The sequence below is a fragment of the Mytilus trossulus genome, chromosome 9 (genome assembly GCF_036588685.1).
Source record: "Mytilus trossulus isolate FHL-02 chromosome 9, PNRI_Mtr1.1.1.hap1, whole genome shotgun sequence".
In the NCBI taxonomy this organism is placed as follows: domain Eukaryota; kingdom Metazoa; phylum Mollusca; class Bivalvia; order Mytilida; family Mytilidae; genus Mytilus; species Mytilus trossulus.
In genome coordinates, this window is record NC_086381.1 from 52,847,075 (window position 1) to 52,869,260 (window position 22,186).

At 31.7% G+C, this 22,186-nt stretch overlaps 1 protein-coding gene across 1 annotated transcript; it reads right to left on the reverse strand.

The window, feature by feature from the left end:
• Positions 1-12,451: 12,451 nt before the first annotated feature.
• LOC134684750 (uncharacterized) lies at positions 12,452-22,016 on the reverse strand. The gene is made up of 3 exons (XM_063544056.1): positions 21,791-22,016; positions 17,260-17,945; positions 12,452-12,505 (listed from the first exon to the last, which is right to left on the reverse strand). The coding sequence occupies exons 2-3, from the start codon at positions 17,941-17,943 to the stop codon at positions 12,452-12,454; spliced, it is 738 nt and encodes a 245-aa protein (XP_063400126.1). The 5' UTR covers positions 17,944-17,945; positions 21,791-22,016.
• Between the last annotated feature and the right edge of the window lie 170 nt (positions 22,017-22,186).

Sequence of the window (22,186 nt, forward strand, 5' to 3'; positions counted from 1 at the left end):
ATGGGGGTACACTTTTGTTCTCCAAACGTAGTGTTGTATTATTTCTGGACTGCATAAAAAAATACTCATAAATTTCATTAAGCCCGAACTACTTTTCTGGAACATCTTACTTCCTGATAATTTCTAGATCTATCAACGACAAATTTGGGAAAGGTGTATTTTACATATAAATATCAGAAGCTCTAATGGCGTCCATATTCATTTGAAGTTAAAACCTTTTTTTTTAATTTCTATATAATTTGAAACAAACTGTCAAATTGAATTGAATGATTATTTATTCAATAAAAATAGGAATGACTGGTAATAAATCACTAATGAGTTTTAAAAAAAGGTAGTTGCACTGCTCAAGGACATCATTCGAAATTCTTTTTTTCTATTTTTGTTTTCATGTTTTCGTTTTTCTATTGATTTTGAGTTTTCTCATTGTTGAAGGCATGAAGAATGTCATATGTTAAGCATGATCTGCTTTACTGTCCGGAGCACTTGAGATCAATTAGTCGGTAGTTGTTCTTGCTCAAGCCTAGGATTATGTGATGTATTTCATGGACGGATATTTGCCTTTTCGTTTTTTTTCTTCTTTTTTCATAGTAATGTCGTTTTCTCTTCGCCTAAAGGTTTTGATTGTCCCTTTGATATCTCCTACTTCTTTGTTCTAAACTGAGATATTTTCCCCTAAACTTGAGTTCTCTAAATCATATTACTAAATCATCGGAACTGTTCGGTTTTTTCGAATCACACGAGGCTTGTGCTCGTCGGACTTGCTCTAACAACTGAGGAGCCAAACGTCTTACTTCATGTAGGCGCTCTCCGTGATTCGTTAGGCCACTTTCAAATTGTTCCAAGCGTGTGAATGCTAAGGTAGGTGGTTCTGGTAGTGTAATTAAGACGTCCTCGTTGGTTAAAATATTGGTTATTCGATTGTCAACATGACATTTCAAAGATTGAATTACGGAATCGACGAAGTTAACGTTTCCTTTTAGAATCCCATGATTATATACATAACTTCCAATGTCTCGTATGACACTTTGGTCAAAATAGTTACGATCTAAATAATACATGAAATGATCTGTTTCTAAAACGATTGCGTCGTTACCACTTAAACCGAAATATTTTTGAACTTCAGTGTCGGAATTAAACTCCCTAAATTCTCTTAGACCTGTAACGAGTTTCATCGCTAATAATGCACTTTCGACCTCAACAAACGAGGTCTCGTTCCAATTGTTGGATGATATGGGTCTGCAGTATTTCAAAAATGTAGGTATACTGGAATACACTAACACAAATTTTCGGAAGAATGTTTCACAACATAAAGGTAGTTCCTGAGGTCTGGTGTCATTAATATTGTCTAGCCCCTCAAATAAATATTTCATTGTCACTGGTGAAAAATATCCGTAGCTGAGTTTATTTTCAGCAGAAAGCTTTGAACAGCATAACGATCTGACATTTTCAGTAGTGATGAAGCAGATATTCGACAATATACTTCTCACAAACGTATTACTTTTATGCTGTCCTAAGAATTGTCCAATACTTATTGATGGATCGCCTTCAAAGTGTAAAGAATATTCTTTATTAGTAGTCTTCATTACATCTCTTAAACCATTTCCAGTCATGTGGTGTACGTAATAGTAATCGCATGCGTTTATTCTCGACAAAAGAATACAGGACATCACATCATTATTTATCGAAACACATTTTGAGATGTTGTATTTTAAGAACATGAGTATAAATTCTAAACTCCCAAACAGAGCATATCTTTCGCAAATTGTTGGGTGAAATTTCATAAAAAGAGAACATTTACAACAATCAGTTAATCCGTCTAAAAGATTATACAATTGGCAAATCAATGTATGTTTACGTTTTATAGGTAAATATTGGAGATTTCCTTTCGATCTTTCACTGATTGTTCGGTCAAGAAAATGTATTGGTTGATCAAAGTAAAATAAGTCCTGATCTAGATCCGTGAAAAATGATTTAACAAATTCATCATTCCTTTCCAGTATAGCTGTTTTTCTTATATATTTGCCAACGTCATCTCCATTCGTTTTGACATCTGAACCAATGGTAGGCACCATGTATGAAATAAGCCTTCTTATCAAAACTTCGTGGCTGAATTTAACAAATTCGTCTCCAATTTGTTGCAATCTAGCAGGACGAACATTATTTAAAAAAACCTGAAAACTTATATAATCAATACATTGGTAAAATATATTTCTATGATGGATTGAAAATAATGAGCATGTTCCTCGTTTTGTTAACCCTTCTAACAATCGTTCGACTGTTAATCCTTGAAAACTATTCAAATTCGCTCGTTCGAAAAAACTTGCAATTAGGTTATCATGTCTAGACTTAAGTGCAACCTTATGTAGATATTTTCCAATCTCAATTGCATTTCGATCCGATTTCAAAAATTCTACAAGCCCTTGAATTAATAGGTCAGATCCTACCGAGATAGTATATTCCTGTTCAGTTGGGAGAATTTTGTATCCTTTAGGTCTAACATATTCTTTAATGACTTTCAACTGTGCAGGACACTTATCGACCTGACATTCGAGTTCACTAAAAGACATATTTTTCAAAAAATTATCGCCGTAGGATAAAAGTACGGCTTCAAGTATTGTTGTATGTTTGAAAAAATATGCAGGAATAATTGTGTTTTCCATATAGTCCTTTTGAAGCCATCCCTGGACGAAGAATTTTCCTTCAAGTTTAGTCAGCAATTGTTTTAACTCAAAAGGAATATGTGTTTTGTCAAATTCTAAAGCCGACAAAATGTTCGTTATTAGAATGTTATCAGGATCACTCAAATCAAAATATCCTTTAATTGCCGTATACACTAATATACAGTACTGATACATTGACCAATTATCATTCAACGCTTTCAGTTTCATTTTCTTGAACTCCTCAATCTGTGATTTCGTTGTGTTTTCAAAAAAATTCAAACCTAACTTTGACATCTGCTTGTTACTACTAAAAACGTTACACGCTTGAGGAAATCCTACATGTGTGTCTGGTACAAGTGTAATTATCTCTTCAAAAAGCTTTTTTCCAACCTGAATACTACCATCTAAATTTATCACCTGATTGCAGCAAACTCGTTCAGTGGTGAAATCACATTTGCAAATTGATAAACTGTTTACCGTCAGATGCTTTAAGAAAATCTTTCTCTTCTCTGCTGTTGTCAATATGAACTTATCTAAATTGATAATGTTATTTTTAAAGATTTTATGTTTAGAAAATATATGTTTGTAGGCTTCCCCGTTTGTACGCATAGTTAACACGAACTTTGTTTCATTTTCTAGACATGCGCTTAAAATATCTAGAGTGCTTTTATGTATATCATCGTCAAACTCCAAATTTGTTCCACCAAAAATGTCTTCCAATATTACAAAACACTTACTTGAAATCAGACTTGTTTTGATTTTCTTACTGTTTGAAAACAACATTGGTTTGTATTGTTTTTCACTGTAAATATGTGCTAGTTGAAGACAAAGTTTTGATTTTCCACCACCCGCTTTTGAGACAAGTATCAAAATGTTGTTTTCATTTAGAATAGCTTCAGCACATCCAACTGCTCTGGTTTCAATATATGTAGAATCCTCTCGGTGTTTCTTTATTAGGGCTTTAGTCCATGCTGTAATAAGAAAGAAGTACCATAGACATTGTAACGTGTAAAACAAATCATAAAAGAAACAAGACTTATGATTTTGTATGCCAGATGCCATACTACCAAAAGTAAACTGTTAGACACCTAAGGATATCATCGTTAATTCATCAAAGACGCTCGGTCTGACTACTGTAAAAATTGGTGTAATCGTGAAACATCGGATAAAAAATCTCTAGACAGTTACTTAAGGTGGTACCTAACACTTTCACTAAAATTAATTTGGCTCGTTTAATTTTCATAAAATTTTGTCAAAGTATTTACTTTGATTCTTTAACAAAAATATTAAAAGAATCAAAAAATTTGAACCAACCGTTTTGTCAGAAAAATTACACTGGTTATATAGCAGTTTGACAAACACCAATTTTGAAGCTTAATATTCCCTTTACAACACAACGTTATTAAAACGTTTAGCTGATTTTACAGAGTTATCTCCCTGTAGTGTTTGGTACCACCTTAAACTAAATTATGAACGCTGTTAATATTGGTATATCTCATTCTGAAAACAATTCTGAAATTGATAGGAGGGTTAATTATATACTCATTTCTAGAATAAAAAAAAACACCAAGTACTCGCAAAGGGGTTTGTGTTCGTACCCCGACATACAAAGTAGCCATTAATAATAATAATAAGAATGATAATAATAATAACAATAATAATAATAATAATAACATTAATAATAATAATAATAATAATAATAATAATAATAATAATAATAATAATAATAATAATAATAATAATAATAATAATAATAATAATAATAATAATTATAATAATATCTGTATCTGTATTTAGAGAGAGTTACTCATTTGGATTACACCAAATTTCAATTAGGCTCTCTTTATACAATAATTATTACATTGAAAATAAGCAATGCATCAATAATAATGATACATAAAAATGTAAAGATTTTATACAATTAAAAATACAACAAACAATTATAATATGACATTACAATACAAATATGATGGTAATGTCAAAATACATAGATTTGTATCTTTCTTTAAATTCTGATACTTTTAATTGAATTAGGAAGAGCATTATACACTTTTGGTCCAGTGTACGAGAAGCTAGACTTGTACAACTCTATTTCGTTTTGGAATTATAAAATTATCTGAAGATGAAAATCTCGTATTACATTTTTGGTTTGCAGAAACTGATATGATAAGACTGGATATATATTCTGAACCTAAGCCATGTTTTGCCTTATACATTAGAAATGATTTGTCATAAAGCATTCTTTGTGTGATTGGCACAATGTTACATTCGTGAAATAATTCTCTTGAAGGTTTGGTTTAATCATGTTCGTCTAAAATTATTCTTGCTGCCCTTTTTTGCAGTTTTAGTAAACTATCTAATATAAAGTTATTACAATTTCCCCATATTGATCAACAATAATCCAAGTGAGGTAAAACGTAAGCGTTTTGGTACATTTGTCTAGCTTTGTGATTTAAATATTTCTTTATCCTTTTTAGTAAAGCTAAAGAAGAAATAACCTTTTTTTTGTTAAATAATCGATATAAAAAAAAACAAGAAAGAGATTAATCAATAAAAATACCTAGAACCTTTTCACATGTACTTTCTATAATTTGTTGTCCATTTTAAGAAAGATTTATGTTTTCATTTGGTGTAACGGAAAGTTTCTGTTTAGATCCAATGCATAAAACTTTCGTTTCAGATACATTTACAGCAATTTTATTGTCATCGTTTTAGATACATTTACAGCAATTTTATTGTCACCACACCAGCGAAAAATATCTTGTAAAACCGTAGTAAGTTTCTGACTGTTGCAACTTTTGTTTTGTCCAATGACTGATATGTTGCTATCATTAGAAAATAAATCAGTGTTATGATTAGAATTAAATAAAGGAAGATCATTAATAAAAATTAAAAACAAAACCGGTCCTTATACGGATCCTTGAGGTACACAAGGTTTGTTTTTTGGGGTTTTTTGTACGTCTGATCATTTATTTGAAATAGATACTTTTGATATCTGTAAATATATGCATATATTATGTAAACCAGCGTATTAAAGTATAAGCAAATTGTATTTGCTTAATGTTTAAATAAGCAGTTCTTGATTGAGAAGATCAATTGATTTTGCTAGATCTAGAAACACTGCCCCAACAAGATCACATCAATGGCTTTAAACAATGTATCTAATAAAGCTGTTAACGCAGTTTAACAAGAATGGTTTGCACGAGAGCCTGACTGCATTCTATACAATAAGTTGTATTTATTAAGATATTTTACTAAGTGTATTTTCACATGTTTTTCCAGAATTTAAGAAATGAGCGGTAAAATTATAATTGGTGTGTAATTAAACACATTTTATTTTGAGCTTTTGTTCTTATCAACTGTTATGACTTTTGCCATTGATGTAGCGATGGTGTGACGCATATGCTACAAATTATGTTTGAAGTGTGTACTAGTTCAGTTAAAATGGACGTCATACTTAACTCCAAAACATATAAATGAACTTTAATTTTTTTTTTAAATACATGACTAACAAAGAGGCCACTTGAGAGAGGCGCAATGGAGAATAAAGAAATACACAACAATACGCACAGAAAACCCGATGAATACGGATTTAATAAGGTCGAATTATCCACTTGCAAGTGATTAATTCATCATTACTGATTCTTAGCTTATTCTTACAAAATTGAACTATACTGGCCGCTAAAAGCGAATTATTATTTCAGTATTTCACTTTCATTAAACCTAGTTTTAGCAAATGTCTAGTTACAATAATAATAGCAGTAACAATAATAGACATAATGTATAACATATTGACACATGCGTATTGTCTAGTTAACTAACAGGTATCTTTTACCTTACATAATTTCCTATAATTTAAGATCTTTTTCTTGAATATTTACCTATTATGTTGCATTGTCGTGGATCTGAAATTTAAACACAAAAAAAATTATATACGGCATGATTTCCTTTGGCTGGTATACGCTGGAGATATATGTTTAATTGTTCAAGTTAGTGTTTCTCTTTAATGTACAAATATATTGTATAACTAATAGAATTTATTTTTGAAAAGTATTCCAGGTACCAAGACATTGTGTTGCATTTTCTTTAACAATTTCTTACAATTCACGCCTTTTAAGAAAACTGTTAAGTTCCAGAATCTAACGATCCATCAACTCCATGAGTATCAGTGTTGGTCTCTTCATTTGGTGTCACAAATAAACCAGGTATTGTTATTAGTCAAGATCATGTTCATGCAAACACCCAGTTACTCGACTAGTCGACGATGACATTACATTCAATATCAAAACTTAAATGAATAAAACAAATATAAAAAGGGCGAGTAACTAGGGTTTTCTCTTTTTTGCTTTATATTGATAATAACCAGAAAACGTTACATATAGACACATCTACAAATATAAAATGTGCCCATTCATATGAAGTCCGCATCGATTTACCCAGCTGCCCAATCTACAAACCATAGTTCAAATAATTGCACCTTTTACACTAACAAAACTCCCACTTCACTCAGATGTAAATCATTATTTTTACGAGATATGTAACAATCATCCGTGCTAACATTGCTGTTTCCACCTTGCAATCATAATGAATTGATTTAATCAAAATTGGTTTCGCGGCCAAATGCCAAGGCAGCTTAATAAGAATTGAACATAGATTCATCAGACAAAAGTATAATCAGTGGAATTTTCGGTGTACGAAACAAAAGAAAAATCAGTTGTTTTATGATTGAGTTGAGAAAGTCAATAATTAAACAATAACAGTGACGATACTGACCAAAAGTTATTTCTAAATGATTATTGTAAATTATAAAGAAATTATTGTTAAAGTCATATGAAACGAGTGACTGGTGAAAAATAATGTGTATCCAATTCTTGAACCAATGCATGCAAATATCATAAACTTATTTTCCGTGTACGATTTTATCATTTTTTTTACGCAAACATATCGTATAATCGTCAATTTTTTTTCTCAATGTCTGTTATTATTTGAAAACATGGCGGGTAATTAATTGTCGTGTTTTGTAGACGCAATAGTAAACAATCAACACAAAAACATGGATATTGAGCACGTGTATAACATATATAATCAGATAATATTTAATGACAGACCCATGCGGTCTGCAATCACCGAATTTTTACGAGAGTGGTCACACTCAGGTCACTTGCATATGCGGAAAATATGTCGGTGAATTGCTCCCTTAAAAACTCATTTTTTTTTTTATTTGAGGTTTCATATGACTTTTTACTGTGTTACAATTTCCCAAAGTATGCTTATCTTTACAGGCCTTAGTCATCGTGCACAAGTGTCTGTTCGTGACCTTTGCAAATACAATAGAGAAGTATATTGTCTTTTCGTTAATATAAACATTTAAAAATTTGTCTGTTCAGGTAATAAAAATAAAGATCACTGTTTCTTTAAAGTAGGTATCTTTCTACTATTTTTGCAAACGATTTTCGTCTCGAGTTTTGTACATGCATTTACGGTCTTCTCGATCTATTCTCGTTCCATGTTTTATTACATCGAGATAAGGTCTGATATTGCTTAGAAACTTAATTTCAAAAGTGCCAAATCTTTAATGCATATCAATCAATTCCTTTATTTTTTTTCTCTGGCTTTCTCTAATCGAACTGTACAAATGTACGAACGATTAGCATGTTTCTGAGAGGTAAAACAGGCTGTAAAAATTAATTGAAGTAGGTATTCTAGGGATTTATTCGTGAAGCGTATAGTAATTTCGTACCCTTACCATTGCGTACCCTTGAAAAAAAAAATCGAAAAAACATTTCGTACCCTGCAGCTGACCATTTCGTACCTTGACCATTTCGTACCTCAAGGGATATTTATATGTGATACAATTTCGTACCTCATGGAAGATTTGTAGGTATACCATTTCGTACCTCATGAAAGGTTTATATGAAATACCATTTTGTACATCACGGTAGGTTTCAATACAAAAAAAAAATTAAATTACGATAATACAATTTAAGATGAGAAACATGTAATCTTGAAATGTGCACAATATATGCAAAATCGTGCTGGTTTGAATTTAGCCATACTAATTCTTTTCGTAATAATATTAATAGTATCAGAAACATATTATGATACTTTTTTTTTCCTAAAAAAAAATGAATAATCAAAATAAATGTTTTTTTTTTAATAAAAGTGTCATATATTTATTGACTAAATATGTACATATCACCGTATTCAATAGATAGTATAAACTTGTAACCAAAGGCACGCGCCGTACTGGGGTAAAATATTCGGACAAAAAAATCTATTGTCTGTCTGTAATTTCTCAAATTGAAAAGCCATAGCAAGTTCTTTTATGTCACATAAGGTGCAAATACTTATGCAAACACTTTGACTCATGGCTTCCTTTTGTGAGTAAAAAAAAGTCCCTTTTCACTGCATTTCCTGACGAATACAACTATTAATTACTATAAAATAGTTGCAGATAATTATATCTTTGTTAGTTAATTACCCGCTTATTTTAAGAGTTTGATAATTAATTAAGATCAAATCCTGTAAACAAACAAAGTATAATTATAACTAATGAAGTTCCCAAGTGCTGTTTAATCAAACCAATCATCGGTCTTTATAAAAGTTATTACGTCTAGATGCATAATTTTATTGAATATGTCATATTCAAAAAAACGTTAAAACATGAAAACATCAAGTTACAAAAATATGATACGAAATAGCTAACATGTATTAAGTCCATGAGGTACGAAGTGGAAGATGCATTTTGCCCGTAGGGTACGAAATGGATATACTCATGGGTACGAAATGGAAAGTGTTGGGCACGAAATTGCAAATTTAGGTACGAAATGATCAAGGTACGAAATGACTTGCTTCCCTCGTAGCAACATATACAACAGGTTTTACTACAAACGTCTATAGTCTGCTGTGCAGGTCGTTTACTACTTCCTTCCGTCCCTTTATGAGTATATAGTTGTTCCGCATAATTCTTTCTACAGTTTGAATCTAAGGAATTTTTCACTTTGCTGGCTGTTTGTACATATATTGAAGATGTGTATTTGGTCAAGGTTATGATTTTTATTGATATTTGCTCTTTTGGGAAATAGTTGAAATTTGTCATTTTGGGGTATAACCTGTTAAATGTTATAGTTATTTAGAAGATAACTGTATTGTGTTTTAAGGTTGGCCTTCGTAAAACGTAGCTACGTGGAGGTATCTTTGACCTGTGGGTAGAATTTGTATGCATTTTCGTTATTTTGTGTTTACTTATTTTGTATTATATCCCGTCTGAGTGACTTTGTTTTATATATGTTACAGTAAATTTGTATAATCAGTGATTATGTAGAATCCCTGAAATTTCAGTGATTATGTAGATTCACTGGCTAGTAGAGGGTTTATATTTAATCACTAAAATTTTCAGGGATTATGTATAATCACTAGAAAAAACATGAGGGATAATACATTACAACTGTAATGGAGAAATAGTTTTATTTATAACATCAAACATTGCAAATTTGCCCTGATTTTTAATTGGCACGTTTCTTTGCACAACATCTATATCTGAAGGTAACCCCCCCCCCAAAAAAAAGAATTATCTCCTCTGAAAAGGAATATGAAAGGAAAAAAATGATCATCTGTCTATAATTTTTTTTTTTTATCAAACAACGAATCCCTAAATTATTGATAATCCCTGAAATTATTACAAAATGTATTAATTCAATATATTTCAGTTTTTGTAATGAGTGGATCAAATACATTGATGTACCAATAAAATTTCATAAATTTGAAACGTTTTAAATCATTACATACCATTATATAGAACCGTTCATTATTTTTGTTAAAGGCTATAAACGAAAGCCGTATCAATTATTTCCCCTACATGATAGATTGATTGGGAAATTAACCAAAGTTATCTAATATGAAGAATAGCGAGCAAATCTTAATTCTAGCTTATTTAACGTTAAAACAATGTTCCACTATAAACAAATGTTATTTTATACAAATATAAGGACTTTCTTAGCTAAATCCACAAATTTTATTATATATTATGAATTTTTATTACAATAGATTAACATGCTAATACCGTATTCTATCTCTTCCTACAGGGTTTAATTGGAGTTCGCATCAATACGGATTTAATGAGGTCGAGTTTTTCACTATCAAGTGAATAATTCATTATTAATGTTTATTATCTTTATTTGACGAAATTGAACCATTTTAACTGATAAAAGCAAATTATTATTTCATTTTCATTAATGATTGAATAAAAAAATCATACTTAAGATTTTTATTATATATTTCGTAGCTAGTGTCCCTTTAATAATATCAATGCACACGTATCGAAAAATTGTATAAAAGAAAGGTAATATAATATACAACAACAAATCAGTTTATACTGATGTGTATCACTACAATATAAAAGTTATTACGGAGAAATTGAGTTATCTGTCATTTATTCATCATCCACGCACGAACTTGTCTCAGCAAAACATACATATCTGTACATTAACCTCAGTTTCAGGAAAAGAGATTTGTGATAATTTTTCCTGAGACAAGTGCTTATGACCATACAAAAGAACTTGTCGTCATCCGGTATTCGGGACTTCAGTACTGTGATTAGGTGTTAGTCAAGGTATGATATTTAACTGTACATGTTTTTCTTTATCTCAAGTTCGATGGTTAAATACGTTCAACTTTGACACCAAACTTAAAATTATCTACTTAGAGAGCAAATATCAATAAAAATCATAACCTTGACCACATACACATCTTCAATATATGTACAATCAGCCAGCAAAGTGAAAAATTCCTTAGATTCAAACTGTAGAAAGAATTATGCGGAACAACTATATACTCATAATGGGGCGGAAGGGAGTAGTAAACGACCTGTACAGCAGACTATAGACGTTTGTAATAAAACCTGTTTTATATGTTGCTACGAGGGAAGCAAGTCATTTCGTACCTTGACCATTTCGGACCCGAATTTGCAATTTCGTGCCCAACACTTTCCATTTCGTACCCATGATTATATCCATTTTCTACCCTACGGGCAAAATGCATCTACCACTTCGTACCTCATGGACCTAATACATGTTAGCTATTTCGTATCATATTTTTGTAACTTGATGTTATGCTATTGTTTCAGAAAAAGGGAGAAGGTTTGGATCCATTAAAACGTTTAATCCCGCTGCAAATGTTTGCACCTGTCCTAAATCAGGATTCTGATGTACAGTAGTTGTCGTTTGTTTCTGTAATATATACGTGTTTCTCGTTTCTCGTTTTGTTTATATAGATAAGACCGTTGGTTTTCTCGTTTGACTGGTTTTACACTAGTAGTTTTGGGGCCCTTTATAGCTTGTTGTTCGGTGTGAGCCAAGGCTCCGTGTTGAAGGCCGTACTTTAACCTATAATGGTTTACTTTTTAAATTGTTACTTGGATGGAGAGTTGTCTCCTTGGCACTCACACCACATCTTCCTATATCTAATTATTCATTTAGCGGGAAAGGATATTGCTAATTTCTTTTTTTCTATTTCCTAATCCTGTATGAAGTAAGATCATAAAAAAAGAGTCTAGAAGAAGAGAAACACAATTGATTACCATGAGAGCGCATATTACTTTATGTTAAAACGTACAAATATGCTGTAAAATAAGAAACCTGGCATCTTCGTATTGTAAGTTTCAGATATTTAAAAAAAAAATCTAAGTGATAGTTTACAAAGTACGACGATTTATCCCTCCTCCTAAGACATGATACTAGTTTACATGTTGGTCATTTTTTAAGTGGTTTTATAAAATTCATACAATTGAAACATTAAATGTGTAACTCACCAAAGTGTTCTATGTGATCTTTGATATCCTGTATTTCCTAGAATTTAAAATACGATCAGTTTTAACTCTTTCATCCTTTCAATAATTAAAGGTGATCAATTTCACATAGCAGTCATTTCTTTAAAACATTGCTTTTTTTTTTTAATATATATTGCAATTTATGTACAGATATGAAACATCAATGACATAATCCTATATTTTGTCGATGCTCGTTACTTATAATTTGGCATTGCACAATGTCATGCGTGTCTTAAACTTTAAACTTATAAAGTTTTTAACAATAAATTCGTTGAATGTTATTGATTCTTTGATTGTTGTACGCTATATTGTTGATAATTCCACCAAAGTGCGATGGTGGTAATGATGAAGTTCGCCGGTCTAAATTTGCCATGATTTTCATGTCGACGTAGATGTCAAGTTGTTCGTTAGTAACAGCTTTCCAGGTTTTCAACTTGATAAGGGGCGTATAAACTTTTAATAATACGGAAAACGGGAGGATTGGGAGATAGGGGTAGGTAATCTTCTTCAGCGGTATTTTTTTATCAATATCTTCAAAAGGTTTTGTTTCTACCTCAGGCATAGATTACCTTTGCTGTATTTGGCATAACTTTTTAGGAAATGTGGTCCTTAACGCTCTTCAACTTCCTACTTTATTTGGCCTTTTACCTTTTTGAATTCGAGCGTCACTGGTAAGTCTTTTGTAGACTAAACGCGGGTCTGGCGTATATACAAAATTTAGTCCTGGTATCTAAGATGAGTTTATTTAAACGTATGATTGAGCTAGCGTGACATTCTCAAAATAAATATGGGTCCACATACAGACTCTTATCTTTATATTATTTCGGTAAACGGGGAACTCATGAAAGAAACAACTTATAGTTGAAAGCTAATACAGAATTATTTTATAAAAGGTCGTCTGCACCTTTACAAATACGCTGTTTCGATACTTTTAAATCATCTTGCTACTGTCTCGTATAGGTGACATTTGACCTTCATAAAGTCATTGTGTAATATGACAAGACGTAAATTATCTGTGGTTAAACGTTAGCTACAATTGACATGTCAAATGCCGGTAGGAGTATTATGAGCATCGGTAACCATTTCAATGTTAATCACACCGTCATTGTCAGACTTTGACAATGGCATGTTGACACATGAACTGTACATGATAGACTTAGATCAAGAAGATTCCGTTTAACTTCCTCTGGTGAGGTCAGACTGCTTATTTGTGTATTAAGAGTAGTCAATTCACTACTGTTCCGCGGCTAATTTAAGACACCTCTGGTCTCCAGGTGGTCGCATTAGCGTTCGCACATTGATCCGTCGGCTTCATAGAGGCAACTTTAGAGCACGTCGTGTTGTCAAGTGACATGCCCTAAAGTCAGGCACCGTATAATCAGGTTTCAATATGCTTATGACCATTTCCGCTGGAACACGAGAAGCTAGCAAAATTTTCATTGATCAGATTAAAGTCAGTTTCTGTTTCGAACAGTAGACGACAAAATACGGGTTTTGCGGGGAAATAAAACTGCCAATGACCAAACCAACATTTGCCCAACGACTGCGTATAGTGCTGGTGGGGTTTAGCATAAGGTTGTTTCATAAACTGTTGTAAGCTCGGTATGCATATTCTGCAGGGTAACATAAACGCACAAACATTCATGGATTTGATGCGTCGAAACATTGTAGGGCCTCATTTTGATAATCATTCAATTGCGTCAAGACTCTTGTAGATGGACGATAACGCTAAACCACACATGTCAAAAATAGTAACCGAGTACAAATAGCAACATGCCATTTACACTATCTTTTGGCCTTCTACATGTTCTAGTCTCCAGGCATGAACCCTCTCGAACATGTCTTGGATGCCATTGGCAGAAATCGCAATTGCAAAGAATGCATAGAACCTAAATAAGTGATCAAACTTAAGTTTATGGTTTGTTTAAAGTATATATTAGCAAAATTGCTACATGAATGTTTTCTCTTTTTCCAAAAATAACTGAATTGTTTTTTAATGATTTTTTTCTTCGACGCAATAGAAAAAGGTGGTGCTTAACTTTTAGCGGACTGTATACTCTTTTAAAGATATTTGTACGTCTGTAGTTTTTTTTTTACTATGTGTCAAATAGAGCATCGCACATCAGCGTACGGAGCATCATTCTTCAGCGCCCCCATCGCTCCTCCATGTCCTACTTATATATGCGTCTTAAAATTTGCAATTATGTTGAAATATATCATGATGATTTGTTTACGTTTTTTAGTATGAATGTCGAGTAATTTTATATACGACGATATTTTTATACGCCCGGGCAATATCTCAAAAACACTTTCTCCAATTTCCATGAAACTTAAGTGAATTTTTTATATCTATTGACGTAAGCTCCCTTTCGTTTTTTTTTAATTTCAGATTTTATGTTTTGGATTTATGGGGCTTTATTCATAAAAAAGGGGGGATTTTCAACACTTCGGACAATAACTCAAAAAGGCTTTCTCCAATGTCCATGACACTTTGGTGAATTGTTTGTATCTATTGACGTAAACTCCCTTTCGTTTTCTTTTAATTTCAGATTTAAAGTTTTGGATTTATGGGGCTTTATTCATGAAAAGGGGGGATTTTCAACACTTCAGACAATAACTCAAAAAGGCTTTCACCAATGTCCATGAAACTTTGGTGAATTGTTTATATCTATTGACGTAAGCTCCCTTTCATTTTTTTTTTTAATTTCAGATTTTAAGTTTTTGATTTATGGGGCTTTATTCATAAAAAAAGGGGGGTTTTTAACACTTCGGACAATAACTCAAAAAGGCTTTCACCAATGTCCATGAAACTTTGGTGAATTGTTTATATCTATTGATGTAAGCTCCCTTTCATTTTTTATAAATTTCAGATTTTAAGTTTTGGATTTATGGGGCTTTATTCATAAAAAAAGGGGGATTTTTAACACTTCGGACAATAACTCAAAAAGGCTTTCACCAATGTCCATGAAACTTTGGTGAATTGTTTATATCTATTGATGTAACAAATAATACTTAATAAAATCTGATGAAAACATAAAATTTGTAAAATCTTTAGTTCAATTTAAAACGGTAAAATTCTTGTAAAAATAGTTTCCATGAATGTCATACGTTTGTACTGTTATTGAATGGTTGCAAGGATGAAAGCACATTAGCAGTCCCTGAGATACTAACTGTACCCTGAGGCATATATCATTTTATGATAACATTTTTACTATCTAAGCTATGGGTAAAATCAAATACTGTTTTTGCATATAGGATGTTTTACTCTTGTTAAAATTGGATACTTTAGCATCGCAGCTTTTTTATAGTGTTAGCTTTCGGTGGAAGGGTTGAGCGCAATAGAAAATGTTATAAAACATAACTAGTCTACAATAGTACATAATAAGTGAACAAGTGACAACATAAAAGTTGTAACATGTGACTAAATATTCCTTAAATGTTAAAGGGTGTCATTTTATGAAAAAATAAGGAAATCAAGTCTCCTAAACATTTATCAATATGATCATCTTGTGAATATTCTAAACAATAAAAAGGTTCAATCAATATACCCCAAGAAAATTACCTTTCTTTCAAACTACTATAAAATTTGGAAATCAGCCATAGAATTACTAAAACCTATATCATATATCACTTTCCTTATTTTGCATTGAAGACTTCTATGTTATATACCAATGTTAATTATATTTGTTTTTTATGCTACATATTGAAAAACTGAACTAGGTTTAATCATCAGTGTCTTCTTCACTGTTATCACTGTCCTCGTCATCAGAAAAATACTCATTTTCATTCTCAGAAGAGGCCTCCTCATCATCAATGAAATCCTCATCTCCATCATCAATGTTATCTTTATCTTCATCATCAATGAAATCCTTACTTTCATCACCTACTTCCTCATTTAGATCATAACTTTCAGTAGAGTCACTTTCACCATCTTCACTTTCTCTGTTATCTTCTTGCTGCTCCTCATTGTCATTGTAGTCTTTTTTGCCATTTTTATACTCCCGTCGTCTTCCAGACGGGACGTATTATGGTACACCGTTGTCCTTCCGTCTGTCCGTCAGTGGTCCACACTTCGGACATAACTCACATAAGCTCCCTTTCCATTTTATAAATATAAAAGGTAGTCAGAAAGTGTGTTGTGAACAAGATAGAATGTATGGATGAACAATTAAGACAACAAACTTAGTTAAATTTGAGGTAGCCTTAAAAGTGCCAATTTTTTTGGGCATTTTTATTTATTATTTGGGGGGGGGGGTATTTGACAGGGCTCACACTATTTCAAGTTGATCATATAAATTCATTAAAAGACAAGTTAAAAGAGCAACAGGCGTATCATGCGCTAAAGCACAGCCCTTTATTAATTATTTGCACAATATGGTTTATATATGATTTGTTTATATTACAACACAGATTTGTTCTGAAATGCATGGGTGTAGCGAGATCAATTGTTTAAACAAGTATTTCAATTACATAGTATTGATTATTTTTAAAAGATATTATGCACAATACCTAGAACTCTAACACTGGTTCCTTTGAAAAATGATAACTCATTTTATAATAAATTGTCTGTACAAAATGAATCCGGTAAGCCAATGATTTTGAACATGTTTAATTTTTAGACTGCCACAGTATAAATGGAATACTTCTTGTTCATATCTGTTAACATATCAATAATAACCTGTATTAACTATCTTTTTTCCAAAACAAACAAATTACATCAGCATAATTGTATAGTTGTATTGGTCTATCTGACTAATATAATTTTGAACATACCTTTTCTACACTGCTTTGTTGGCGAATTTCCTCTAATTGTCCACTTAGATACTTGCTACAGGACACTGTATCTAACGATCTGCAGTAGGAATCAGTAAGCCTTTGTTTCATACTTAAAACATCAGAGGGTTTACAAAATGAATAGATGTCTAAAATGGCTTTTTCTATTTCCGCCTTTTGCTGTTGAAATAGTCCTTCGGAAATTCGAGTTTCACTTGCATGTCCATAATAATTGCGATAATATAAAATCGTGTTGACAGCTTGTTCAACGGGTGCTACTTTCCAAAGTGTTCCAAAATTTGTGAGAAAACAACGCAGTAGCGTCACATCGAATCTTTCTGTTGTAAGATTACAGTGGGCTCTGCAACAGCAGAAATCCGAAACGTTTTGTGTGTTATGACATGGTAACCGCGAACTATTTCTGTCCAATATAATTCCAAGCTGGCTTTCACTCAAAACTCTATTAGTTGGAACAAATGCTCTCCATTCATGTACACACTGACAACACTTCTTTTTATTAAAACACAAATGGTAAATCGTATGCTGATTGCTATTAACAAAGTGTTCTAAAGACATGTGTTTGCTTGAAAATTCTTGTTTAAGGAGACAAGCTAATGCTTCTTTTCCATAATTAGCAATAACGACTAAATTTCTTAAATAATTTTCTTGCTCTTTTTCATCCATTTCTAAAAATGAAATAAAAATCAATATTTGAATATATCAAATTTTTTTTCTTCAAATATTGAAAGTTATATGAATCGTACATCGGAGTTTGAATTGTCAAGAACCTCTTATTCAGTGTTTGTCGTTTGTTACTTTATATTCAAGTGCCAGTCTTTGTAAGAATCAGGCAATTTAGGTAAGAATCAAAACATAATCTGAAAAAAAAACTAATATAATCATGCTTTTTAATACTAACCATCATCCTGAGTTAAAAATAATTGGTCTTTCGTTATTGTGTGTTTGGTAATATCAAATTACTTGGTTAGAAAATTGGTTAGAATGATAGCAAATTACAGAGTTATCTCCCCTTTTTTGTTAATTTCAACCAAATTGTATCTTCTATTACCAGAACAGAAAACGGAAATAAATGTTATTTTTGTGCATAACTACATTTTATAAACTGAAATCAATGTCAAATTGGGTAGGTTTTTTTTGTCATGTTTTCACCACTGCCTGATTCTTAGGCAGACTGGCACTTATTGTTTCGTTTATTGTTACATTCATCAGGCTTTTTGTTCACATTTGTAACTTTGCAGTCTTTTATAGCTGTCTATGTGATATGTGTTTTGCTCATTGTTGAAGATCTTTTTGTTTGTCTATAGTTTTTTATCTTCTACGTCATTTATGTCTCTGATGACGGGTTGTCTCATGGAAACCATAAGAAATCTCCTTACTTTATATAAACGAGGGAGACGGAATTTTCGTTGCTTCGACGAATGAAAGACACATATTTTTTAAGATGATCAACAAGGTGTTTAAAAGATATATTCTCAACTCTGATTTGAGAAGCTCATTATGCAAGAGAATCACAATAAGCAGGGTCTCGTTTACAAGAAAACACAGAAATGAATCAGAAACGGGAAAAACGTATTGAATTAGAGATGTATTATCTGCTAGAACAAGATAAACAAACATGGTTAGTGCAAGAGGATCATAACATTGTGTTAAAACTACTCTGACCTTTGTTCTTTTAACTTTGTTTCGCCCCTTTACAATATAATCTTTAAATGCATTGACCATTCATTTCGATGTCCTAGATCCATTTGAGCATGAAAAATATCCTTGCCTAAATCTCATATGATTGTCACAAAAGGCCTAGGACTGAAGAAAATTAGATATTTTTTAGTAATCATATCCAGCATTAGACGATAACAATTGTTATGTTGTGATAAACTTTATCTGAATGACGGCATAGTAATTTATCTTTAGAAATGACAAGCGTACAAAGTTTATAATATTTATAGTTTAAAACATCTATTTTTCAAGTAAGGCGAAGGATTGAAGATACATTGTTTACTTATTTTGTATGTCACAAACGTAATGCTGAAAGTTTATACGGCAATTAATTTGAATTTTGCCGATGGAATGTTTTTTCAGATAAAATTTTTAAACTTTCTTTAAAAGGTAATTTTTTAAATGTTTACGGATTTTGAACGAAAACTTTCTCCTTTTCAGTGTTTTATTATTTCCTGAGAGTTCAAAGAAGGTAATATACATAAATGCACATGTTTCTTTAAAACAAAAAATGAAAGAACTGCACATATGACAGTGATTCTTTAAAACAAAAAATAAAAAAGAACTGCACATATGACAGTGACTCTTTAAAATGCCGTAGATTCAAATACGGTAATTCTATTAAATTTCCCGATAAGCGTTCTTGTAAACCACATTAGACTACTAGTATAAAGTAAAATCACAAAAATACTGAACTTAGAGAAAAATCAATTTGGCAAGTCCATAATCACGAGGCAAAATCAAATAACATAACGCATCAAAAACGAATGGGCAAGATCTGTCATATTCCTGACTTGGTACATGCATTTTCAAATGTAAAAAATGGTGGATTAAAATCTGGTTTTATAGCGCTAACCCTCTCACTTTGATGCCAGTCTCATCGAATTCCGTTATATTTACATTGATTCGTTAACTAAACAGACACAATGAATAAAATAGTCAAAATATGGGTACATCAGTCATCATCGTATAACAATTTTAAAGGAACAATTTAACAGAACACAAAAACATCTAGCTACAAACACATTCATTGATTTGTAAGTTGATATAATATCAATTGGCGCATAGTCAAAGTAGAGGCTCCTAATATTCTGTTCACTTGGATTTAGTTTTTCCAACTTTCAAATAAGTACGGTTCTCCTAAGAATCAAATAAACTCATCATAGATACAAGGATTGAAAGTTTATATGTCCACAAGACGCGCGTTTAGTCTACAAAAGACTTATCAGTGACACCTCGAACAAAAAATGTTAAAAGGCCAAATAAAGTACGAAGCTGAAAAGCAATGAGGACCAAAAACTCCTAAACCTTTTGACAAGTACAGCTGAGGTAATCTATTCCTTTGGTAGAAAACGTTAGTATTCAAAAAGTTCTAAGTTTTGTTAACAGTTAATTTGTAATTATGAACAAAAATTAATAACTCATGTCAACGCAGGACAGCTGACTACTGGGCTGGTGATACACTCGGGGAATTAAAACTCCACCAGCAGTGGCAGTAATACCACATATCCCGATTTTTTTCATCCTCTAAATGCCAACGTAAAACTTGTGTTTTTGACAGTGATATAAATATGCCTATATCATGTAGTGGTTTAACGTCAAATATTTGTGAGCGTTAAACCTTCCACCCTAAGTTGCAACATTGGTGTTACAGCACCAAATATGAACCAACTATAAAAAATAGTAGAAAAGGGCTTGACTCATCAGAACAACATCTAACAAAAACACAGACTGGAAGTGGCAGAATGTGTATACGTTCCTAACAAAAATTACAGATTTGAAGGTACTCGCAGTTACTGATAGTTAGTTAAAAAATTATCAATTGATGAAACTAAAGTTTTTTTTATAATATGGTAAGTGTAATATGGTTAGAATAGTCTATGCATGCATGTATATAGCAACGTGATGTACAAGTTAATTATTTTGTTTATCTCTAAATATGATAGTGTGTGTTTACAATTCTGCATTCATCATCAACAAAATCAATATAATCCTTAAGAATGTTAAGGAATGCATTGTGTCACAAGCTGATCATAGAAAGAGATAATTATAAAAACTCTCAAGTTTAATGAAAGGGAAAATGACTGGTCGAGTATGATTAATTGGTAGAGTATTTGTTCACGCATTGTTTTAGAACTTGTTGAGTTAAATACAGATAAAAATGGAGTCTTTTTCGGACAGGTTGAGTACAAATCAGTAGAGTCAAGTATGGTGAAGACTTGGTTGAGAGATATTCAAATAAATTCAGCTTATTCAGAATTGCTAAGTAAGGATCAGAACAATCCAAAACAAATACTGCGTATTTAAGAATGTTACTAGTTCGTAGTGATATACTTCAAAGCGGAAACAATAAATGAAATACGAATGACGTATATATAGAGGTCAACAAAATAGTATTTAAAATTTATATGTGATATATCAAACACCAGCAGATTAAAGCTGGCAAATATGAAAAATAAATTTGGCAATCAGACCTCATAATTTTTTCGCTCATGGTAAACATTAAATTAATGTAAACATAAAATGGAACATATCATCAAAGGCAAATACTGACCGATTTCCTGAACTTGGAAAGGTACACTAAATTGTGTGTGCATAAAATAGTAATAATATGTCCTTTCTAAATCGATCATTGAAAAATCTAAAATTAAAAATTATTGTGAACAACACGCGCTTTTAGTACGTGATTATAAAAGAGGTTGATTATAATTTCCATGTGACTGACATTTGGTATGAAATCCCTTTCTCATTGTAATAGTAGGCAGGCAAAAGTAAATTACGAGGAAAGACTTACCGGACAAAATTAGTACGTGTTTGCAATAACTGTTTACACCTGAAATGTGTATATAGTAATATTATCATCTAAGTTTATATGAATGTTTTCTGTTAAGGTCAGCATACTACGATCAAATAAGTACATCCGTTGCACTTGATATATTCATCACTAAAATGATCTGACTTTTACTTCCTTAATCGATCCAAAATAAGTATGTAGGAAAACAACTTTCTTTTTTATTCAAAATTTCGTTTAGAAGCAGATGACGTCAAAGAACTTGTCTTTGGTGATTTCAAGATGTTAGATCGAAATTCTTATCCACAGAAACATAGGAGAATGAACAGACATGTACTAGTTTACTCCTCAACCCTTGTTCGGCTGACTGAAATAAGATAGGAGACATTGTACTACATA